The sequence below is a fragment of the Antennarius striatus genome, chromosome 23 (genome assembly GCF_040054535.1).
Source record: "Antennarius striatus isolate MH-2024 chromosome 23, ASM4005453v1, whole genome shotgun sequence".
NCBI classification, from domain to species: domain Eukaryota; kingdom Metazoa; phylum Chordata; class Actinopteri; order Lophiiformes; family Antennariidae; genus Antennarius; species Antennarius striatus.
The window spans coordinates 2,298,219-2,320,419 of NC_090798.1; the positions used below are offsets into that span (position 1 = coordinate 2,298,219).

General features: G+C 40.0%; 2 protein-coding genes across 9 annotated transcripts; one reads left to right on the forward strand and one right to left on the reverse strand.

Annotated features, from left to right (window-relative positions):
- Positions 1-4,080: 4,080 nt before the first annotated feature.
- LOC137590629 (galactose-3-O-sulfotransferase 3-like) lies at positions 4,081-19,414 on the reverse strand. 8 transcript variants are annotated; one of them, XM_068308321.1, is made up of 4 exons: positions 19,305-19,414; positions 8,357-8,403; positions 7,796-7,903; positions 4,081-6,051 (listed from the first exon to the last, which is right to left on the reverse strand). In XM_068308321.1, exons 3-4 carry the CDS (start codon positions 7,879-7,881, stop codon positions 4,902-4,904), a joined length of 1,236 nt encoding a protein of 411 aa, XP_068164422.1. In that variant the 5' UTR covers positions 7,882-7,903; positions 8,357-8,403; positions 19,305-19,414; the 3' UTR covers positions 4,081-4,901. The 8 variants fall into 8 exon arrangements, with proteins under 8 accessions (XP_068164422.1, XP_068164419.1, XP_068164421.1 ...); XM_068308318.1 differs by lacking the exon at positions 19,305-19,414 and adding an exon at positions 18,043-18,180; XM_068308320.1 differs by lacking the exon at positions 19,305-19,414 and adding an exon at positions 18,043-18,180 and having other exon boundaries at positions 7,796-7,906.
- On the forward strand, positions 13,980-15,059 carry LOC137590954 (galactose-3-O-sulfotransferase 3-like). Its single transcript, XM_068308818.1, has one exon. It carries the CDS (start codon positions 13,980-13,982, stop codon positions 15,057-15,059), a length of 1,080 nt encoding a protein of 359 aa, XP_068164919.1.
- Positions 19,415-22,201: the final 2,787 nt, after the last annotated feature.

Sequence of the window (22,201 nt, forward strand, 5' to 3'; positions counted from 1 at the left end):
GACACCTGTTAGCATTTGGGAGCTGAGGCGAGAGAAGGAGCTTTTAACTGCTACCAATTCCATACATACCTGAATTTAATGAAAAAATACATATTACAGTACAGACTACATGTTCTGTTCTCTTGGTATTTCTAATATTACATTTTGATAGATTTAAATAGATTTTGTAATTGTTTGAATTTGGGCTATGGGAAGGCCCTGCGCCTTACAGTGTTAAATCAATTTGAAGACATGTTTTTCAGTTAATTGTGTTCTATTCTTCTAATTTCTACTAGCTGCCCTGTAGCCTGCCTCACTTGTGTGCCAATTTTTGCAAAAACTTGTATGACAAAATTTGAGTCACTCACCAACGCCAAATGCTGTCACTGTGCAGGAGGAAATTGACAGATGTACAGAAGACAATGATGAGCAGAAATCTTATCTTGCGATTCATCTCTATGTGTTTTAATGGAACTCTGCTGGGGGACAAGAAAATTCGGGGACCAAAGAGCACAGGAAATTTGGTAACAAAAATCAGTGACTTTATAAATTGCCAAGGAGTGGATTCTAAAATATATCATGTAGCTTCAGCTGAGAAAAGTCACTCACTGCATGCTATGGACTAAGTCAAACTACTGTAAATGAAACAATTACTCATTTGAAAAGATTCAAGTCCACAAAATTGAATTTTCTTCCAATTACTTCCGTTAGTCGGAGAAATTTGGAGGAATTAATGATCGAAGTTCTAAAGCAAAGGCTTTTTGGTTTCCAATAGAGGATATTTGACTCTATAAAAAAATTCCACATTTTATGAGTGTTGAGTAATTGTCTTTTTTATGAGGACTAGGTCTCATTTAGCTTTTGGGAGGATGAGGAGGATGAAGGTTTTCTGTCTCTATCAATATGTTTCAGAACAGAATGTAAGGAGTTGAGTTACCTGTTGTACTCGGCTGAGTCTTCCCTTGACTTTCACACCACCAGTTCTGAAGCAGTAAATCTTCACTCCGTTACCACACAATGGGATGGTGGAGCAACATCGACAACGGGCCAAGCAGTTCAGAGGATGATAGTTGAACTACACCGGCTCCACACATTTGTCCATTCAGTGTATTCTCTTCAGTTCACCACATCATTTATTCTCAACACCAAACAAAGTTATTTACAATTCACCAAAAAACTTGACAAAGTAAGAAACAGTGGCGCAGCGGGAAGCGCTGCTAACTCACAGCAAGAAGGTTCTGGATTCCTTACTTCCTTAATGCGTGAAGTTTTCTATGTTCTCTTCATGTCTGCGTGGGTTCTGTACAGGTTTTCCGGCTCCCTCCCACTAACAAAAGCATGCGCTTCAGGTTTATTGGCCGACCTCTAATTGCCCGTAGGAGTGAGTGTGTGTGTGCGTGGTTGTCTGACTTTGTGTGTGGCTCCGTGCGCACTGGCGTTGTGCCCGGAGTGTCCCCCGCCTCACGCCCTATGCCAGCTGGGATAGGCTCCAGCAACACCGAACCGTGACACCACAATTATCTGTCGTAAGACATGAAAACTCATCTTTTTTGTCTAGTCTTTCAGTCTGTCATCCTCAACGTTATAAGCTAACCTGCCATTTACTGTGTGAAACTAGACTAAACCAGAATGATGAAAGGCATGAATAGTCCAAGTAATGTTTGACTGAAAAGGTGGAGCGTGAGAACGGCACATGTAATTACACATGAACAAAAGCGATGCTGCTAAACCACCTGGAAGGTAAGTGAACTAGAAATACTTGGCCCGCTCTTCGGAGGCTTACAAAAGTATTAAAATGATGGATGACTCAAAGCAGGATTCACTAAAGCAGGGATTCCCAAAGTGTGGTGCGCGCACCCCCTGTGGTGCGCCAGCTGCCGCTAGGGGGTGCGCGACTGTAATGGCAGCTGAGCACAGTGAAATACAGAAATAATTAAATAAATAATTGAAACACTTTTTAATGGAGGATTAACAGTTTAAATATTTAAATTCATTCACGGAAATCATTTGTGATTTTCAATTAAAAAACGTTTTGGGAAAATTTTAAAGTAAAAAAACAATACCCAAAATGCACTTGGCTTTCTCCTAGCTACGTGCTAGCTTGTTGTGATAGCAACAACAATAATATGCCGAAATGCATAACTGGTTAAAAACGGGCAGTCTGTCCGGTATTAAATCTGGGAGGAATGAAAGAGGACAGGACACATTGGCCCCAACTGAGAGCTGTGCAGTCTACCAGGCTGAAGAAATCGAGCAGGAAAAAGAGAGTGATGATGACGAGACAGGGAAACTGAAAATGAAGAGCACAGAACAGAGAAAACTCACCCGGACACTTCATTGGGAGAAGGGGGTAAAGAACACAATGAGACTCGTACTCGAAAGAGAAAACATGATGTTGAACTTGGGCCTATGTTATTTTGATTCTTTGTGGCGGAGTAGCATATTTGTTATCATTTAATAACTGTTACAGTTTGTTAAATAGGCCTATTTGTTGAACTTGCGCCCATTTTGGTCGCATATGTGCCCACATTTTCATCATCGCGACTATTAAATATATTTGGGACCACTGGTGCGACTAGGGGAAAAAATCTGGTGCGCCTTTTTTGTGAGACCGCGCTCCTGCGGTCCTGCCAGGAAACAATGAGAGTGCAGCTGCGGCTGCTCTCCTGGGGGAGAGAGGAGGAACGGAGATGGACGGAGCGTCTCTATCGCTCCGTCACTGCCTTGCTTTTGAGGGGTGCTCCTATATTGTTTCTATTATTCTCCCCACCGTTTCTAAACTGAAAGATCATTAGGCCCATTATTACATAATCTATTCTGTGTTAACAGGAGCCTGTATTATTAAACTTGATACCTATATGACTATAAAGACTACGCCTTTTCTTTTTTTTCTTTTTTTCATGTTTTGGGCATTGGGGGTGCGTCAGCTAAGTCGGGAGGTAGAAGTTGGTGCGCGGACTGAAAAGTTTGGGAACCGCTGCACTTAAGAAACAAATAAAAATAAAGATTCATTAAAAATATTCAAAGGTTGGGGTTGACAAAGCTGAACCAAGTTGTATGAGGAGCTGGAAAAGCAGAGTGAACCAATGGTGTTTGAGGGGAGCAGATCATAATTTGTTGTTGTTTTTTTCTGTAAAGGTATTATTACGACACCATTTGTCATAAAACAGCCTAAAACATGTCGCCAAACCACTGTTGGCGACTCCATTTATCTTCTTCACGTCGCTGCCTGGACCACAAACACAATTAGTTTGATAACTGAACTAGAACCGGAAGTAAAACATGGGGCGCGAAGTGTTGGTGAGAGACTGCCTGATAGCGCTACCGCCCCCGAGCGGCTACTGCCTGCCATTGCATGTTGAGAATATGACTTGTTCTGTGACTGGCGGCAGGGGGGCGCTGTGGTACAGTGTACCGCTGTGGTGTCACAGCAAGAACGCTCCGGGTTCAGTTCCCTTCCGTGCCACATGGGTGGAAAAAAAAGGCTCCAGCATAAAACCAGGGAACGCATCATGGATTTTTGGTAGCCAGTCACGTGATACCGTACGCGCATTCTATTGGCTGACGGCATCCGTAAGTGCTCTATGTTCCGTGAGTCTCGGACTTCCATGACACAAAAAAGTGCTTTAAACAGTCGATAAGAGTGTGGGAAAAGGTAATACATATAAAAGGTGGTTTATTAGTATGGAGAGGGTTCATAAACGTTTAAACTACCATAAATAAAAGGTTAAATAGTTTATCGTTTTTTAAATTTTGTTTACTTGTTCATGTGCCAACTATGTTATACGTACTTCAGATTCTATTATATATTTTTGTTTCCCCTATAGTACCTATAACACAACATATTGGCCATTCGTTAACACTGAACACTCACTTTTTAGGATGTACAGCACTTGTTAACAGGTGAATCGTTCAATCCAAAAATTGCACGTATGTGTAAGTGTGTCTGTACATATGTGTGGCCCTGCAATGAGCTGGCAACTCATCTGGGGTGTACAGTTTCATCTTCAAGAAGACGAATGATTACAATCCCTGGGAAAAAATATGGAATCACCAGCTTTGAGGATGTTTGTTAAGTTGTTTAATTTGGTAGAAAAAGAAAGTAGATCTCAGACATACTGCAAAACCTAAGTCACGGAAAAAAGGGAAATCTACAAAAAAACACAGAAAGAAAGAAATCCATGCACCCGGCCAGCAACACAAAAGTCACTACACTTTGTTCTTTGTGACTTTCTGTCTAATTGAACTTTATTTATTTTGACTGTAAATATCAGGCACACCTTTTCACAGTGCACCTCAAACTGAAGTCGGACAGATTTGAAAGAAAAGGAACTAAAGATTTAATTAATAAAATAACAATATCAAGTACACTCAGACAAACGAACCACATTCCTGAAAGCCATTGAAAGACTTCATACCACGAGCATTAGACTGCACATGACCACATAACCACTTGGAAAAGACTCAACGATAGACAACACAGATGTTGGACAAAGAGTTTGAACATTGAACTTGACAATATTTTGTCCATTAGGTACAGATAGACTGCATCAGATAACAATCTGCTCAGACAACTTTGTCATCTTACTCATCATCCAACCACACTTCGTGTTTAGTTTTTAATTCCACCATACTTTGAATTTGATGATGTCTTTCTGCGTATTATTATTCTACACGCTCAAAATAATTACCCATAGTGGAACAATAAAGATACATCATCATGTCCATTTCCAGATATTGACACCCCCACCGTCATTTATTTTGTATCCTATAATTACAAAACCATATTGTTGGCCTGACAAATGCATGGATGTTTTTTTTTCAGAGTCAGGCTATATCTAAACAATGTGTCTAATTTTTCAGTTGACGACATGTGAGTCTGAGAATCCATTGTTAACTTTTGGCTCCACTGAAGGTCAGCATCATGATTTTTTTGTAGACTTATGGATGTTTTGTGTTTGCTGCTGCTGACGGGCTTTATAGCGCTCAGCTTGTGATTGTTGGATCATTCTTCCATAAACATACCCAGGCAGGATAATCTTGCGGCAAAGCTCCTGGGTATGTTGTGACAACCCATGGCTAAAATTTTCTGGAAGAACATATCCCATAATGTCGATGTCCCCAGCTGGTTGCCACGGGCGACTTTCAGGATTGATTTGTTTGGCTGCAAGAAGTGGCATAGTTCCTTTGAAGCAGCTTCTCATTAGATTGTCCATGGCCTGCCGAAGCTCTCGTACCTCCCGTTCTACACAACCTGGACCCAGAGCTCCAATTTTTTGCCACAAGGAGGCATTGAAGTGGTCATAAAGATATGTGTCTAAAGCATTCCAGGCACGGGCCTTTGATACAAGGTCTGGGGATAGCTGCTTCTTTGTGCTTTCCTTCCGCATGTTCAGCCTAAAATACAGAATGTCCTCCAGATCCCAGGAGAGGAGATGGCGAAGGACAACCAGCGACTCATCAAAGTACTCAGTGATCATCACGAGAGAGAAAGTCTCTTCCATCTCTGCAAGAAAGGCCTGAACATACGCTGTATCTGTTGCTGGGTGATCCTTGTCTTTGCCCAAGTCAAAAGTCATGGTGTTTTTTGTAAAGCGAGAGAAAGGCTCGTTTTGTTGGTAGTAGCGCTGGGGGTCTGCTAGGAAACCCGCCAAGGAATGACCGGGGACATTCATGAAGCTCTTACAATAGTGTAAGTAGTAATAAAATGCAGAGTCAAACATGGCACCGGGCTCTCTCATGATTGTGATATAAATGGTGTCCTTGGGCATCAGACGCTGGACCTCCTTTCTGTCGAAGCGCAGATGACTAGCTAAGATATTTGCTGATAACATTCCTGGGTGGACATTGGAAGCCCTAAACCATTGTGGGTAACAGAAGTCTACATGACAAGACTCTATAGGGAGCATCACTGTTAAGTTGTGACGATCTGCAAAGCGCATCATCATGGACTGCATGTTGGTGCCAGCTGTTTTGTGGGTCTTAATGAAGGCCACATTTATGTGCTTGGGTTTCTTGGATGGGACAAATAGGAAAGGGAAGGAAGGACATCCGTATGTGGTATCCGTGATCCTGGAGAATGACAAGAAAGAATAAAACAGAGAAATTTAGAATAAAACAGCAATGGAAAGACAAAACTGTCATCGTGTGATGTCTTATATCTTTAAATCTAGAGCAGCAGTCTCCAACCTTTTTTGCGCCACGGACCGGTTTCATCTAAGACAATATTTTCACGGACCGGTCTTCATTTGCTCGATAATCGTTAATGACGCCAGGACAGCTGTAGTCTAATAATAAATTGTCCGCAGTGGTTTTATGTAAAATGTAGACATCAACAGACAATAAACAAAATTTTTTTCATAAATTGATAATCAACATCTCTATTTTGTCTCTGTAAACGAAATAATTATAAGACATAATTACATTAAAAACTTGATTCAAGTGACTGCACTGATGAGGTTTATTTTGAAATTTCGCGACTTATAATCAGTGCATTCAACGCAGGAGAAATATTGATCATTTCCAATAGAAAGGTGAACAAGTCAATGAAATAATAGTAATTACAATAATGAGAGTTAGTGGATGGGGACCGCTGATCTAGGGGTAACGGGAGACAATGACACCTGAAGTGTGTTCCATATGTCTGGTCTACTCCAGTTTGGTTTGGTTTTTGGTCACAGCAGAAAATCGCTTCACAAAGACAGGAGGTTGGAAATGGAAGCAGGGTTTTCGATACTTTTTGGGCGATCTCAGTTTAATCTGCCTTGACTTTAATCCAGAACACTGGTACGTTTATGGGCGCTTCATTGTGTGTGTGTTGATAACCTGTCACGTGACCGAGACCCGTCAAGCGGGACAGACGCATGAATTAGTCAGTGAGTCATTCCACACAGACGTCACTTTTCAAATTTAACGTCTTTCAGACTCCAAAATAGATAAAACGGAAGTAATGTAAATAAGTTCTTCTCTCTGAGCGGCCCGGTACCCAATGACCCACGGACTGGTACCGGTCCGCGGCCCGGGGGTTGGGGACCACTGATCTAGAGGATCTCAGGCTTTGCATTATTTGACTTATATGTTTCAAACTATCCATTTTCCTCAAGTTACATATGTCACCATTGGCTGTTTACCAGGCAGATAAATATTTTGCAATATGCATAATTAATTACTCTTTGCTGGAATTTTTTTTTTCTGGGTAAAAGTAGTTTTCAGAGGTTCTAAGTCGAACTTCATGTCGTTCAATGGCTATTATACATGAGAATGTTGTCAAATGGTTAGAGTAACATTTATATAATTTTGCCAGCCAAGTGAGGAGACGGGGCTGAACTTTTGGGCAACGCCTTGTCTCCACACCTCATCTCCACGCCTGTGCTCTGTCAGGCTGATTAGCCTGAGGGTTCCTAAGCCGGTTTCTCCTTTGGTTCTGTGCCAGATTGTTTTGTACCTATGCTCATGCCTCCAAATTGTTGGACTTCTTGAGTTTCCTTGTGTTTCCTGGATTTTTGCCTTGTTCTGATTAAACTATATGGGTCCTTACCTCATGACACCTGTTAGCATTTGGGAGCTGAGGCGAGAGAAGGAGCTTTTAACTGCTACCATTTACATACATACTTGATTATAATACAGATACCATGTTCTGTTCTCTTGGCATTTCTAATATTACATTTAGAAAGATTTCATCAATGTTTCATCAATTTGAAGACATGTTTTTCAGTTTGTGTTCTATGCTGCTAACTTCTAGTAGCTGCCCTGTAGCCTGCCTCACTTGTGCGCCAATTTTTGAAAAGACTTGTATGACAACATTTGATTTACTCACCAACGCCAAATGCTATCATGGTGCAGAAGGGAGATGACAGATGTAAAGAAGACAACGATGAGCAGAAATCTTATCTTGCGAGTCATCTCTATGTGTTTCAATAGAACTCTGCTGGGGGACAAGAAAATTCGGGGACCAAAGAAGGAAATTTGGTAACAAAAATCAGTCACATTATAAACTACCAAGGAGTGGATTCTAAAATATTTCTTGTATTTTTAGCTGAGAATAGTCACTCACTGCATGCTATGGACTAAGTCTAAACTAAATGAAACAATAACTAATTTGTAAAGATTCAAGTCCACAAAATTGAATTTTCTTCCAAGTACTTTTTTCGCTTGGAGAATTTGGAGGAATTAATGATCGAAGTTCTAAAGCAAAGGCTTTTTGGTTTCCAATAGAGGATATTTAACTGTATAAAAAAATAATTCCCCATTATATGAGTGTTGAGTAGTTGTCTTTTTTATGAGAAGGTCTCATTTAGCTTTAGGGAGTATTAGGAGGATGAAGGTTTTCTGTCTTTATCAATGTTTCTGCCCAACAGAATGTAAGGAGTTGAGTTACCTGTTGTGACTCGGCTGAGTCTGTCCTTGAGTTGCACACCACCAATTCTGAAAGCAGGAAATATTTACTCCGTTACCACTCAATGGGCTGGAAGAGCGTCATCACAACAGGCCAAGCAATTCAGAGGATGACAGTTGAAAAAAGAAATCATTAAAGGAAAAAAGTGAAAGAACTGCACCGGCTTCACACGTTTCTCCATTCAGTGTATTCTCTTCAGTTCACCACATCATTTTTTCTCAACACAAAAAACAGGAATTTGCAATTAATTTACCAAAAACTTGACAAAGAAAGTAAGAAACAGTGGTGCAGCGGGAAGCGCTGTTAACTCACAGCAAGAAGGTTTTGGATTCCTTACTTCCTGTATGAAGTTTTCTATGTTCTTTCCCTGTCGGCGTGGGTTCTGTACAGATTCCTCCCGCCTCCAAAGGTGAAATGATGAGCCACAATTATCCGTCGTAAGAGATGAAAATTCATTTATCTTTTTTGTCTAGACTTACAGTCTGTCATGCTCAACGTTATAACCTAACCTGCTTTTTACTGTGTGGCACAGGACTGAACCAGCATGATGTGAGGTATGAGTAGTCCAATTAATGTTTGACTGAAAAAGCAGAGTGTGAGCACAGTTCATTTAATTACACATGAACAAAAGCGGTACCGCAAACCCACTTGGAATGTAAGTGAACTAGAAATACTTGTCCGGTCTTTAGAGTTTTACAAATGTATTAAAATGATTGATGACTCCAAGCAGGACTCACTAATAAAAAAATAAAAATAGTAATTCATTAGAAAGATACAAAGGTTGAAGTTGACAGAGCTGATCTTTGTAGTATGAGGAACTGGACAGGCAGAGTGAGCCAACAGCGTTTGAAGGAGGCAGACCTTAATCTGAGATTTAGAAGACAGGACTGAGTACAAGTAAACAAACATAAATCATTTTAATTTGTCAGGTTATGTAGCCCACATAAGTCCATCAATCAAGGATCAAACTATCTCAGTGAATGAAGAAAAAATACAAGTTAATACACAAGTTAGGACAAAAATGTTTTTGTCAGAGTGACAATGGGCTTAATTACTGCATTGTGGGAAATGTTTTTGGTAAAAGCACACTTTTGACGGTTAGTGCCAAAACTTCACCTAATTATAATCAACAGAATAAACTCAAAAAGAATGTCAGAAACAAAACAAAACTACTTGACATATCACAGAATTATGACATTCCTGAGGTTACAGCGTAAACACTTCACATTTCACATTAAAATAGAAAAATACAAGATAAAAACGAAAGAAAATAAGAACAGCGTTTCGATAAAATTCACATAATCTATCACATAACATCAATTAATGAAAAACAAAATGCTCAAAAATAAACATTTTAACTCTGTTACATGTACACAGCACAGATTATAATTCCACATGAACAACAGCAGTGTTGACAAGCATTCTTGAATGTGAACCAGAAATACTTGACCAGCTCTTCCGCACCTAAGCTCCTCAGCCCTTTACAAATGATTTAATCTGAAGGATAATTCAAAGCAGGCGTCACAGATGAAACAGATAAAACTAATAAACTCTACTTAAATGTGTAAAAAAAACATTGTGTAAAATAAAAACTGCCATTTCACTCAATATAGAGTTGCAAACGAATTAAATATTTTATCAAACCAATTTTATCAATCGAAGCAATATGTTGTTATCTGTTGTTGTTTTTTGTCCTGTAATTGTTTCTGATCAATTTTAGGGAACAGTACTTTAGTATGTAGAGTACCAATGACATTTAAATGATTTAAAATGGTTATAGGTTGAAATTTAATCAATTATTATTTATAAACAATTCAATTCACAAACAACCTCTTGGAACCCAATTGTGTTCATAGGTTGAGGACTACCTGAAACGACAAATAAAGTGATCAGTTTAGCATATAAACCACTCCTGCACCCTCGTTCCTTGTCAGATTATTGCATTGAATCATATGAGACTTTCCAGCTTTCCTTTTCTGCCATATCTGCGGTTATCCTCTCTGCGTGTCGCCTCTTAAATCTGCCTATTTGCACTTGTTGTGCTGCTTTTGGGTCCAAACCACACAAGCCTTGCCATGCCTGTTCATTAACTAAGAAAAATCACAGCGCATTGCTTTTAGAATACACTAATATTTTGTGAGACGTCCTCTTGGGGGATATTAGCTGTACATGTACAAGCAAAGTTTTCACAAAACATGCTTTGGTGGCGTGGTAAGAAGGTTGGCAGGGTTTGCTGGGTAGAAACGCCCTCTGGTGGCAACTTTGAAGGTTGGCAGGATTGTGTGGGCTGAAACACCGACAAATTGTACAGTACTTTATTCATATATTTAGATTTTTTTCTGCACTATGTAAAAGATATAAAATTTATTTGCTTGTAAGCTTAAAATAATAAAGTAGAATACGGAACTGGGAATGGTTATTTTCGGTTTAGTTATTTCGTGTCTGATGGAACTAATTAACAATAAAGGGTGAGGTATACCTGTACTCAGTTGGATGTTGAGTGTTACTCGCAGCATTTTAGCTCCGGTTTAACTTGAACATTTGATCGAAATATGTAAGTAACAAACAACAAAACTACACAAATGATAGAAGGTCACAGAAAACACAAGATGTTTCGTTTTTATTTAAAACTTGTTCACATATATATCACACACACACACACACACACACACACACACACACACACACACACACACACACACACACACACACACACACACACACACACACACACACACACACACACACACACACACACACACACACGCACACATTCCTGCTTCTTCCTGGCAGGTAAAGCCAATAGATTTATGAAGGAATATACTCAAGATACCAATTACCATATTGACCTATGTTCGCACCTAAAAACTATTTTGATTGTTCCGTGACCGGATGCGACAGGTTTCCCCGTCATCGTGCATTACTTAATGTTTTTGAACAATGTAAACAATGTCAACAACACTCACAAATATTCACTGGGTCAGTGACCTATTATCACCCTTTACAATGTTAATGGTCTGGAAAGTCTGCTGACAGAATCCAGTCTGGTTGTCACCACCTTACCACTCTTGTGACAGTGGTGTCCAGTGCTTTTGCCTCACAGCATGAAGGTTCTGGGTTCGAGTCCTGTTCTGTGCTGAGTTTGTATGTTCTTCACTCCAGGATCTCCGGCTTCCTCCCATCAACAAAAACATGCACTTCAGCTGCATTGATCACTCCAAATTGCCTCTCACCTGTTATTCTGCTGGGATAGGCTCCAGCAACCCCCGTGACCCGCTAAAAGTGGAAGAAGCAGCAATCTTCCCTTTTAAGGAAGCATTTATTCAGCTCTCTCCCGCTTTTAATCAGCAAGATTATTCCTCTTTATCCATCATTAATTATATATTTGTCTGGTTTATTGATGATAAAGACAAGGATGAAGCAAGGGAACATGTTTCAGTCATGGAACCCCACAGCTTTCCTGATGTTCCTGGACGTTTACATAACTTGTAGTAATCCAATTTTATTACTCAAACACATCATGTATTCATCATGTATGCAAATATTACTGACCACGATGTGCACAGCATTTGAAATGTTTCATAAGCATTAATCCATAAATTATTAGTCAAATCAATATAGAGCTGGTATAGATGTGGCTTTTTGAGGAAAGCAACAATGAGAAAAAGGAGGAAATTCCCTTGCTAGAGTATATAGCTCACATAAAAATGAAGTTTTCTGCAGGTTTAAATTACCAGAGTTAAAAAAAACAAACAAACAAGAAAACCAAACAGCTAAAATGTAAGAAAAAAATTGAAAATTGAAATGATTTTCTGAGCTGTAGCTACATCTGCGCTGCTTGTGGCTCTAGTGCAGCAGCAGGGGCAGGAGCTAGATTTCATTCCGTCCTCCTTGACCTCCTCCACGCCACGGTGATGGTGGTGATGAAAACAAGAACAGAGTGAGATTCCTTCAGGCTGAGAAGGTCTGCTGCAAAGGGGCTAATGCTGCTTGTAAAAGTACAAGTGTGTCGTCTGCGGTGAATACTAAATACGTGCAGATTTCCACTGATTTCTTGGAGGTGTTTCTTCATCGTACATTGAAGTCATTGCTATTAGTATTGTATATAATACTTGCTTCGATCGACTTGCTAATCCTGCCGCCAGTCTGCAGGGTGAGATGTTATACATACTACGGAGTCCTTCACTGAAAACTAGTTCTTCAGGTTTTCTGAGGTTTTTTGGTTTTTTGGTTTTGGTTTAAGAGAACATTTCTGACCACAACAGGTATTTCCACTGCTGACTCCCCTCCCTCCACCTGTTCCACATTCCTGTATGTGAATGAAGAACAGTGAACAGCATCCACTGCACAGGCAGACGGCAAGAGATTGAAATACTGACTATTACTAGTATCAACCAATATCTTCATCCTCCTCCTCCATCCATTTATCCTTCATCAAACATCCAGAGGGTAAGACAACCTGCACACTGCTTGTCTGTCTCTTCTTCTCTGCACACATAAATAGAAACTCAAAAGAGAGACAAAGAAGACCATCTCTCTAACATTGTCTTTAAACTGGTTGCTGACATTGAGCGAATTAATTGAGCGGGTAGTTAAGTTGCAGACAAAAGAGTGTCTTGATTATCAATTCTTTAAAAAACATGTTTGGAAGCTGCTAGTAAATGAATGAATGAGATGTTTGGAAGTAGGTGACACTATCATGCTCAGGATCAATAGTGATGCCTGGAAATAGACTGACATAATCAATTAAAACATGATCAAAAGATGAATCTAGAGCTGGAAAGGGGTGTAAGGGATGCAGGGAACTATATGGTCTTTCTCATCTACGTACTGTTTGACATCAAACTCTAATCCCTGACAAAAAACTGGCACAAAACGGTGCCATGTTTCATTAACTCCTAAATGAACAAGGATTGGTATGTGCAAGACTGGAATTTTCAGTTTTTACCTGCTCTTTGGAGAGTTTGCAAGAATTCTCCTTTAGCATGAAACAGTTCCTGATTTTAAAACCATGCTTCAGTGTGTAGAAAAGAACCTGTTTCAGTGAAACCTCAAATGCTATGATGTAAACGCTGATAGGCAGCAGAAATTAATGGTTGAAGGTTTCATCTAATGTTGTTTCCGTTTCCTTTGTCTTGTCGCTAAAGTCCAGTGGTCTTGACAACATCTGTAAGAATTTATAAGAAACATGAAGATTCTTTATTTATAAGAACCATGAAGATTTTATTTTTAAGTTAACCATTAGATCAACTGATGTGGCAGCAGCAGTAGTATTAGAGAAACATTAATTGACTTATTCTGTTGGTGGTAAATTCCAGATGTTCTCACTTTTTGTCTTATTTACTATGTTTTCTATTCAGGTAACTCTTTTTTGTCAACCTCCCACAGTCCCACTGAAGCACAAAGACATGAGACACAAGAAGATAATCCCGCTTGTTGTCGTCTGTATCATTATTCTTGTTGTATATCACAATGGCCTTCAGAGATGGTGAGTTTTGTAAATTGCAGGTAAACTGATATTTGTTGCATGATTATTTTCCTGACACTCTACAACAATCTTATTTTAATGGTGATTTAAACTTCAATTACATTCCTTTTCCCCAGGATGATGGATGCAGTCTCCTTAGACTCTCGTTCCAATGCTTTCCCATTGCAGAAAACAAAACACACAAACTTGGTCTTCGTCAAGACACACAAAACTGCTGGCAGCACCATGCAGAACCTATTGTTCCGCTTTGCACAACATCACAACTTGACGGTGGCTTTGCCAGCAGAGTTCTGTGATCATAAGTTCTGCTACCCATCCCTTTTCAGTCATACATTTGTCAGGCCAAATACGATACCACCGAATATCATGACTAGTCATCTGCGCTTCAACATGAAGGAGCTGCAGCTTGTGATGCCCAAAGACACCATTTATATCACCATCCTGAGAGAACCCAGCTTCATGTTTGAGTCCTTATTCAATTACTTCTTAAACTACTGTGATAGCTTCAGAAGGGTCCCCAATCATTCGCTGGAGACTTTCCTAGCAGACCCCTGGCAGTACTACCGACCCAATGAAGAAGACTCTGTTTATGCTCGGAACACCATGACCTTTGACTTGGGCAAAGACAAGGATCACCCACCAACTGATGCAGCATATGTTCAGGCCTTTCTTGCAGAGATGGAGCAAGCCTTCTCCCTGGTGATGATCACTGATTACTTTGATGAGTCGCTGATTGTCCTCCGTCATCTCCTCTCCTGGGATCTGGATGACCTTCTTTATTTTAAGATCAACTCACGGAAGGAAGAATCAAAACAGACGCTGACTCCAGCCCTTGCTTCAAAGATCCGTGACTGGAATGCTTTAGATACACAACTGTATGACTATTTCAATGCCTCCTTGTGGCGCAAAATTGCAGCTCTGGGTACAGCCTTTGTAGCAAAGGAGGTACGAGAACTTCAACAGGCCCAGGAGAATCTCATGAGAAGCTGCTTCAATGGGGAGGTGCAGATTCGCTCATCAAAGGAGATGAAAAACAGGAGTCTCCGTCCCTGGCAGCCAGTAGGAACAGCTGAGATCATGGGATTTGATCTCCCATTAAATTTTAGCCATGGGTTGTCGAGTCACGTCAAAGAACTTTGCCTCAAGATTGCTACTCCTGAGCTCCATTATTTAGACATTCTCCAAAATTTCAAATGACTTCACTACTGTCAAAGCCATCAAGTCTGGACCTTGCGAAAATTATGTGTCTTTGCGGACTGTTCGCTGAAACCTCAGGTACTCTATCACAAGAGTCCACGTCCACTGAGACTCTCAAAAACCTACTCAGGCATCATCAACTGAAAAACAAAGAGCTGAATAAAATCCAAGTACTCAACAGACTTCATAAATCTAACCTAACCCAACAGATATTTGTGAATTATTGGGTGTTTCAGGGTATGTTGAAGCACGGCATTTAAAATCTGAAAGACGAAATAATGCAGAAGGACCAGATTTCCAAATGCCTCCTATCGGAGGCTAGACACACCAGTATAGCAGTGTGAGTGTACTTGTTCGCACAATTGTACCAGAATTTCAACGGTGTTGTTTATCTCAAGTCAGGGGCTGCCACAAATGACAGTAATATTTAACAATATTTACCCTGCCTGTGGTTTCTCTTGGGAGAAAGTGTTTGCATTAATGTTTTGGGTGACAATGTGCCTTATGGGGGTTGACATGGTATTTACGATGGCTTAATACAATATGGGACATGACACTAACCCTAAAAATATCCATCACAGCAGGTCATGAAGTTTGATAAAGAGAAATGATTGATCAGATTGTCCATAATTCATAATTCCTCATAGCATTAGCAACTCTCATTTAATAGGAAGAATTTCCCTGACAGTCTTACCAACCTGATATGACTTAACCTCCCCATGCTTTTGTTTTGACCCACAGCGCCACCTGCTGATGGACAGAGTGAAGGACTCGAGACGTCTATTACAAAATGATTTGGACGATTAGGACAAATTTAAATAGGCAGTATTTTGTCTGATGCTTGATGTACATGTTACCTGCAGTGTGATGTGTTGGTACTATACATTATATTTTGTAAGCGCGTGAGAGGAGACTGCACTCTGCTGTCAGTTTGTGACACCTCATTGGCTGTTTGGCACGTTCCCTTGTGTTGGCAGTGTGTTGGTGAATCGAGCAATAGGTACGTCTGCTGGATTTCAATCTGGATGAAGACTCTTTTGATAGACATTGAACTGAGTTATTTAATCTGACATGTAGAAACCAAATTAGTACTGAATGATCCTGTTACTTCAGCTAGCTGAGAATAGAATAGAATAGAATAGAATAGAATAGAATAGAATAGAATAGAATAGAATAGAATAGAATAGAATAGAAAGTCTTTATTGTCACTATACATAGTACAACGAGATTTTGGGCAACTACTACTAATAAAGTTCTAACTGAGTGAAAGCGGTGTTGAACAATTCCTTTGACTGTAAAATAAGTTAAAATGCCCTATAATGAGCTTCGCGTTTCTCGTTTCGTCCACAGCAAGCGAGTAATACATTTTTAAGTTATTGGCCAAAACTAATTATGTTATGTGGTCAGGATTTTTATCACGTTATTGTCCCGTTAGATTTCAAAAACGGGAAAATTTATTATGTTATGTCCTGTTAACACGTTATTGGCTTTAACACACCCTTTTGTACACTTTTTTTCTGTGGTAGCTTCCTCCCACCTCCAAAAATATGCGCTTCAGGTTAATTGGCTATTCCCAAGTTGCCCATAGGAGTGAGTGTGTGTGTGTGCATGGTTGTCTGTCTTTGTGTGTGGCTTTGTGGCGCACTGGCGTTGTGCCCGGAGTGTCCCCCGCCTCACACCCAATGTCAGCTGGGATAGGCTCCAGCTCTCCGTGACCCGCTGCAGCGGATAAAGTGGAAGAAAATTGATGGATGGATAGTTTCACTAATATACAGTTCTGTATACATAACTATCTGCTGTAGTAATTCATTCAGATGTTGAAAGACAAGTTCTGTCATGGTTGAGCAACATATCTAATATATTGCAAATGGTTTGAAATGAAATACACCCTTCAAGTTGACTGCAGAGAGTAAGTGTCATATTGATATGTAGAAATTAGCACAACACCTCCGTTCTCCTCCATCTGATTGACACAAGTCTCACTTTCATCCCTACACACTCTTCACTGGAGCTGGAAAATCCTCTGCTAATCATCATCATCATTTTTGCAGCATTGGTTGTTTAACGAAATAGCAAGATAGACAGTTCAGCTGTCATGAGTTATTCATGAAAATCACAGTCTTAATGGGGTCCTATTATGAAAAACACAGTTTTTCAGGTGTCTACATATACATACTGGTCCTCCCTAACCCTACCAAATCCTAGAATCTCGAAAAGAAATGCCCCCTACATCAAAATGTATTTGGAATCTTTTGGATTCATGGCTGGACAGAATCAAAAACGATCGGATTCATAAAGCGCCGATCCTTCTGTCATCTCCGGGGTGATTGATAGAATAAATTGACCTATGCTGAGCCATATTTGATTGATATTGATATAGGCGCGGTCACCCCCCCGAGGGGGAGTTCATTCAAGCTACGGTGGCAGTGTGTGGTCATGACCTGGCTCAGACCCACACACTGAAAGTCCCTCACAAACTGTTGAAGTCAACTAGCATTTGGCTAACTAGTTAGCGCCACTTCAGTCATGTGTGTGTGTGTGTGTCCGCTAAAGGCGTATCCTCATCGTCATAGAGAACACAGCTGCGTGTATCTACTCCTCTCATACACAAACAGCATCAGCCTTTATTTACAGTCTCATAGATATTGACTGACACCAGTCAAGGGTTACGTTCCAACTCACCAAAACACAGCATGTGAAATTTATTACTCATTCCTCATTCATTATCACTTATTGAGAGACACACACACACACACACACACACACACACACACACACACACACACACACACACACACACACACACACACACACACACACACACACACACACACACAGACAGAGAGAGAGCATGTTTTTATCTCATCCACAGTTTCTTCTGAGTAAAATACTATATTGACGTAGGTTAGTGGATGCAGATAAATTAGAGACGGCGCCGATCAGTTTAATAGACAGTACACATCTGCTTTGTCTTAGCACTTACTCTTAGCTGCTTTCCGGCGTTAGCTTTGCTGATGTTAGCTAGTGATCTCTCATTGTCCGTGACGATTGTGGGGAAATACAGCTTTAGTTACGTCCTGTCAGTCATTGACTGTCGTCTCCACAGATTTTTGTCCCATTTGCAAACACTGTGTGTTTTAAATACTTTGCGATGTTTAATGGGCAACAGGATCAGCCCATGTAGTGTTTACACAATAAACAATGGAATCAAATTCGGCTGACTGAGAAAGTGTCTCCGCGCTCAGCGCAGAAATATCAACAGTTACTAAAAAGAGAGAGAAACACGAGAAAAGTAAGAGTGAAATACGTAGTTATAAAGTTACTAAAAGTTTTTTAAAAAAGTTCCAGACTATGGCACTTGATCCGACGCTTGTGCGTTTTGCAGACGTGGCCCACGTAAACAAAACGCACATGAACGCGAGAGGGGTGGGAAGTGTTGATAGAGTGCGCTCAGAGGGGGGAGGGGGTGGTGATAGAGGGAGCTCAGACATGGAGCATTTTGGGGTCGGAAATGATTTGATCAATTTTCAATCAAAGATATTGAAGACCTCAGATCACTTTGTTTGGGAGGTCCTTTCATATTTGGTCCCCATTGTCTGTTACTGTTCATAAACATTTCTGACAGGAAGCACAAGTGGGGGAGGAGTTTCTTGCTGTCTTTTTAACTTTGACATGAGCAAGGGCTGCTTACTTAGGACTGTCACCACTTCCTCAGGAGATGTTGAGCCGACACCAGTCAGTATTTTATGTTTCTACTGGCTGATGAATGTCAGTTTGTTTTGTACACAAGACATACACAGCGTGTGTTTGTTGCTGTGTTGTGTTGTTGTGCTGTACGTTGTGTTTTAATCCAACGTGTTTCCTGATTATATGATCTCTGGTTCTATTTTGGAAGAGAAATATGATATTGATATAATTGGAAAGGTAAAAAAAAAAAAAAAAAGTCCTTTCCTGACTGTCCATAAAACACAGAAAACGTCCAGCAGAACCTGATTTTCTGCTTCGCAGGAAGTCACAACCTGACACCGGCATTTCAGGTAGAGTCCAGTCAACACCAGTTTTACGACATTAACTCCTTCAGCATTCACTTTGTTGGCCCATTCACAGTAAAATCGAATATCATAGCTGGTTATATGTGTTTCAACAAAATGGAGCTGCAGCATCTGATGCCCAACGACACCATTTAGATCACAATCCTGACAGAACCCAGCTCCGTGTTTGACTCCGCATTCAACTATTACTTACCTTTAAATAAATATAAGTGCACAGGTTGAGGTGACCGTCTCTGGTGATGATTGCTGGTTACTTTGATGAGTCGCTGGTTGTCCTTTGCCGTCTCTTCTCCTGGAATCTGGGGGAAATTCTTTATTTCAAATCAACATGAATACTCAAAGCGAACACTGAGGCCAGATGTGGCTTCAAATGTCTTTGCTTCGATGCCTCCTGGTGGCGACAATTTGCAGTTCAGGGTTTAACATTTATAGTAAAGGAGGTAGAAGAACTTTGGCAGGCAAACTAGAAGCTAATGACAGGCTGCTTTAATGCCCCTGGAAACTAGAAAGAACAACTGAAATTATGGGATGTGATTTCCCAGTAAATCTTAGTTCTGGGCCCAGAAGCTCTGTCTCAAGCTTGAAACTCCTGAGGTCCATCATACAGTTTTTCCACCATATCCAATGATTGCGCTGCTGTCAAGGCCATGCAGACAGGAACACAGAGGGATTTATCCATGTAGAACTTCATGTTTAACCGTTTTGGTTCATTTCTGAAAGTAATGTGACAAATGGCATTAATGGTTTTGCTCAGTAGAAGCTGTACATCCATTTATGAAAGAAAGCATTGGTTACTAGAAGAATGTTATAGAAGCATCTGCAAGGTTCTGCAAAACTGGTCAGTGTGTAAATGGCTTATATGTCTATATCCCTGTCTTAATAGTTTCATTTTACCTTATCAGTGTGTGTGTTTCAGTTTGTTGAGCGCTTTACAGATAATCTTCCCTTCGAGATCATTTTTCTCTTATTTTCTTTAGGATGAACATTAATCCCTGGCCAGAACATTAGCTGAGCTTTGACCTATTTATAGGGTGTTATAAGAGAACGTCATTGGTCCCTTATCCAGAACACGGAGAACAGTGAGTGATCTTTATTGATTCATAAATCACATGTTTTTTAATCATTCATTAAACATTTCTAGAGACCTAAAGTGTTTGAAATTCAGTTAATGAGATTTTGAAATAAAAATCATGTATCTAGATACAGGAAAACTATGAAATAATAACTCTTATTCTATCATATTTCCATCAAATTAAAAGTAGTGTTCGCTTCAATAAAACTAGAGAAATTTTTATGTTGGAACATTAAGGGAAGGAAAAATCTCAACAAAATACATCTATTTTCTTTTAATATAGCATGTTAGCATGGCCTTTCCATGGAAGTTGGAATAGTTTTTCTAATCTAAATGTTATGGTGAAAAAGTTATAATTGTTTAAATTGTTTTGACTGGAACTTATCATTTGTATTAAATCAGACCTGTTATTACAAAATGTTGAAGTTGATTATTCAAGATAAATAAATAATAATATATACATATTGATTTTTTTTTTCCAATTCAAAAACATTTAATGTTTCCTAACACAATTTGTTATTGCTTTACACTGTACAAAAGTAGAATTGACGGGGGAAGCATTTACCCCTCCAAAGACACCTGTTCCACCTGCTGCAAATGAGATCAAATAATTTGTATAATGAAAACTGCTGCAAAAACAAATTTTCTGCCAACACCACACCTGACAAATGCAAACATTGAAGTCATAGCAGTCTTTTGACATTGATGTATTGTTTTTTTTTTTGAGGAGTAAGGCTACATAAACTTTAGAGCTTATTCTTGTCCTTATATTATGCTGTCTTTTATATGTGGTTTTTGCGATTTCCAAAAATTTAGAATTCATTTTTTTTTCTATTTTAATAAAAAAAAAATCCTCTCTATCTAATACACACAGCTCTACTTCACTATTGAATTACCTTTTGGTGCAGGATTGCATTCTATGGATAAACTGCCATGAAGCTTGTAGGCAGTAATTATGATTGCTTCCTGCCGTATGTGGTGGCCTCCAATTTCATTTCATAAAGTGTATAGATTATTTGCACAAAGTCAATCTGCAGATTAGATCTATGAGGGATCGCCACTAAGCTGATGACCGCCTCTCAGGTTGTTGGAGGCTCAGAGGACACAAGTCGCTATGCAAGAGTGTGTGTGTGTGTGGGTGTGTGTGTGTCTGCGTGTGTGTGCGTGTGTATCATTCACTTTCAGCTGTAGGCATTAGGAAATGGCAGGTTTTTTCCACATTATGTACCCTAGGGAAAAAAATCCTGATCCGCATCATTAGCAGGTTGCATATGCAAAAAACAATTCAAAATGAGAATAACTTTTAAAACAAACTGAAATATCAAAAATAATAATCAATATTTGCCAACAGAAAGGAATCTGTAGGAGGCAAACAAAGCATCGACTGACAGATATGCCTGCATCCAGGCTGTGATGTGGACTAAAGTCTAAAATAAAAGCCCCTATTTTAAATCCTTTCATATAAAAGTGAGGCTAATGAGTGAGAAGAGTGACGCATATTTGCCTCAAACGTCGGCTTTGTCATCGCATCAAACCGCTGCCAAGGGCCTGATGTTTTACACACAGTAAATCTGAGCGACCGCACCGTTAGAACACTGCGCCATCTGTATTTGGTGGCTCATTGGTTCTGACCTTTGACCCTTTACTGAGTAATATGACCATCGAGCTGAGCCGGTGCACACCAGGCTGCGACACACACACAGATAAGGCCTCCATTCTCCACACATGGACGACGCACAGCAGCAGATAATGTATTCAGTACATGGGAAACTGTCCTGAACACACAAACCTAGAAAGGCAAGTGGAGTAAAGGAGGGAAACTGGGGAGGGAGGAGAAACGGACAGAAGGAGGTCAAGAAAAAAACGGGGAAAAAAATTGGAAAAAAGAAGAATTAAACAAAGCGCAGTGTGTGTGTCGCATGGCAGCGCTGACAGGAAGTGTTAACAGGCCTGTGCGGAACAGTAGAGGTTCTATCTGTACTAAATGAGCCACTATCTCACCCCCACCCCCCCCCAAA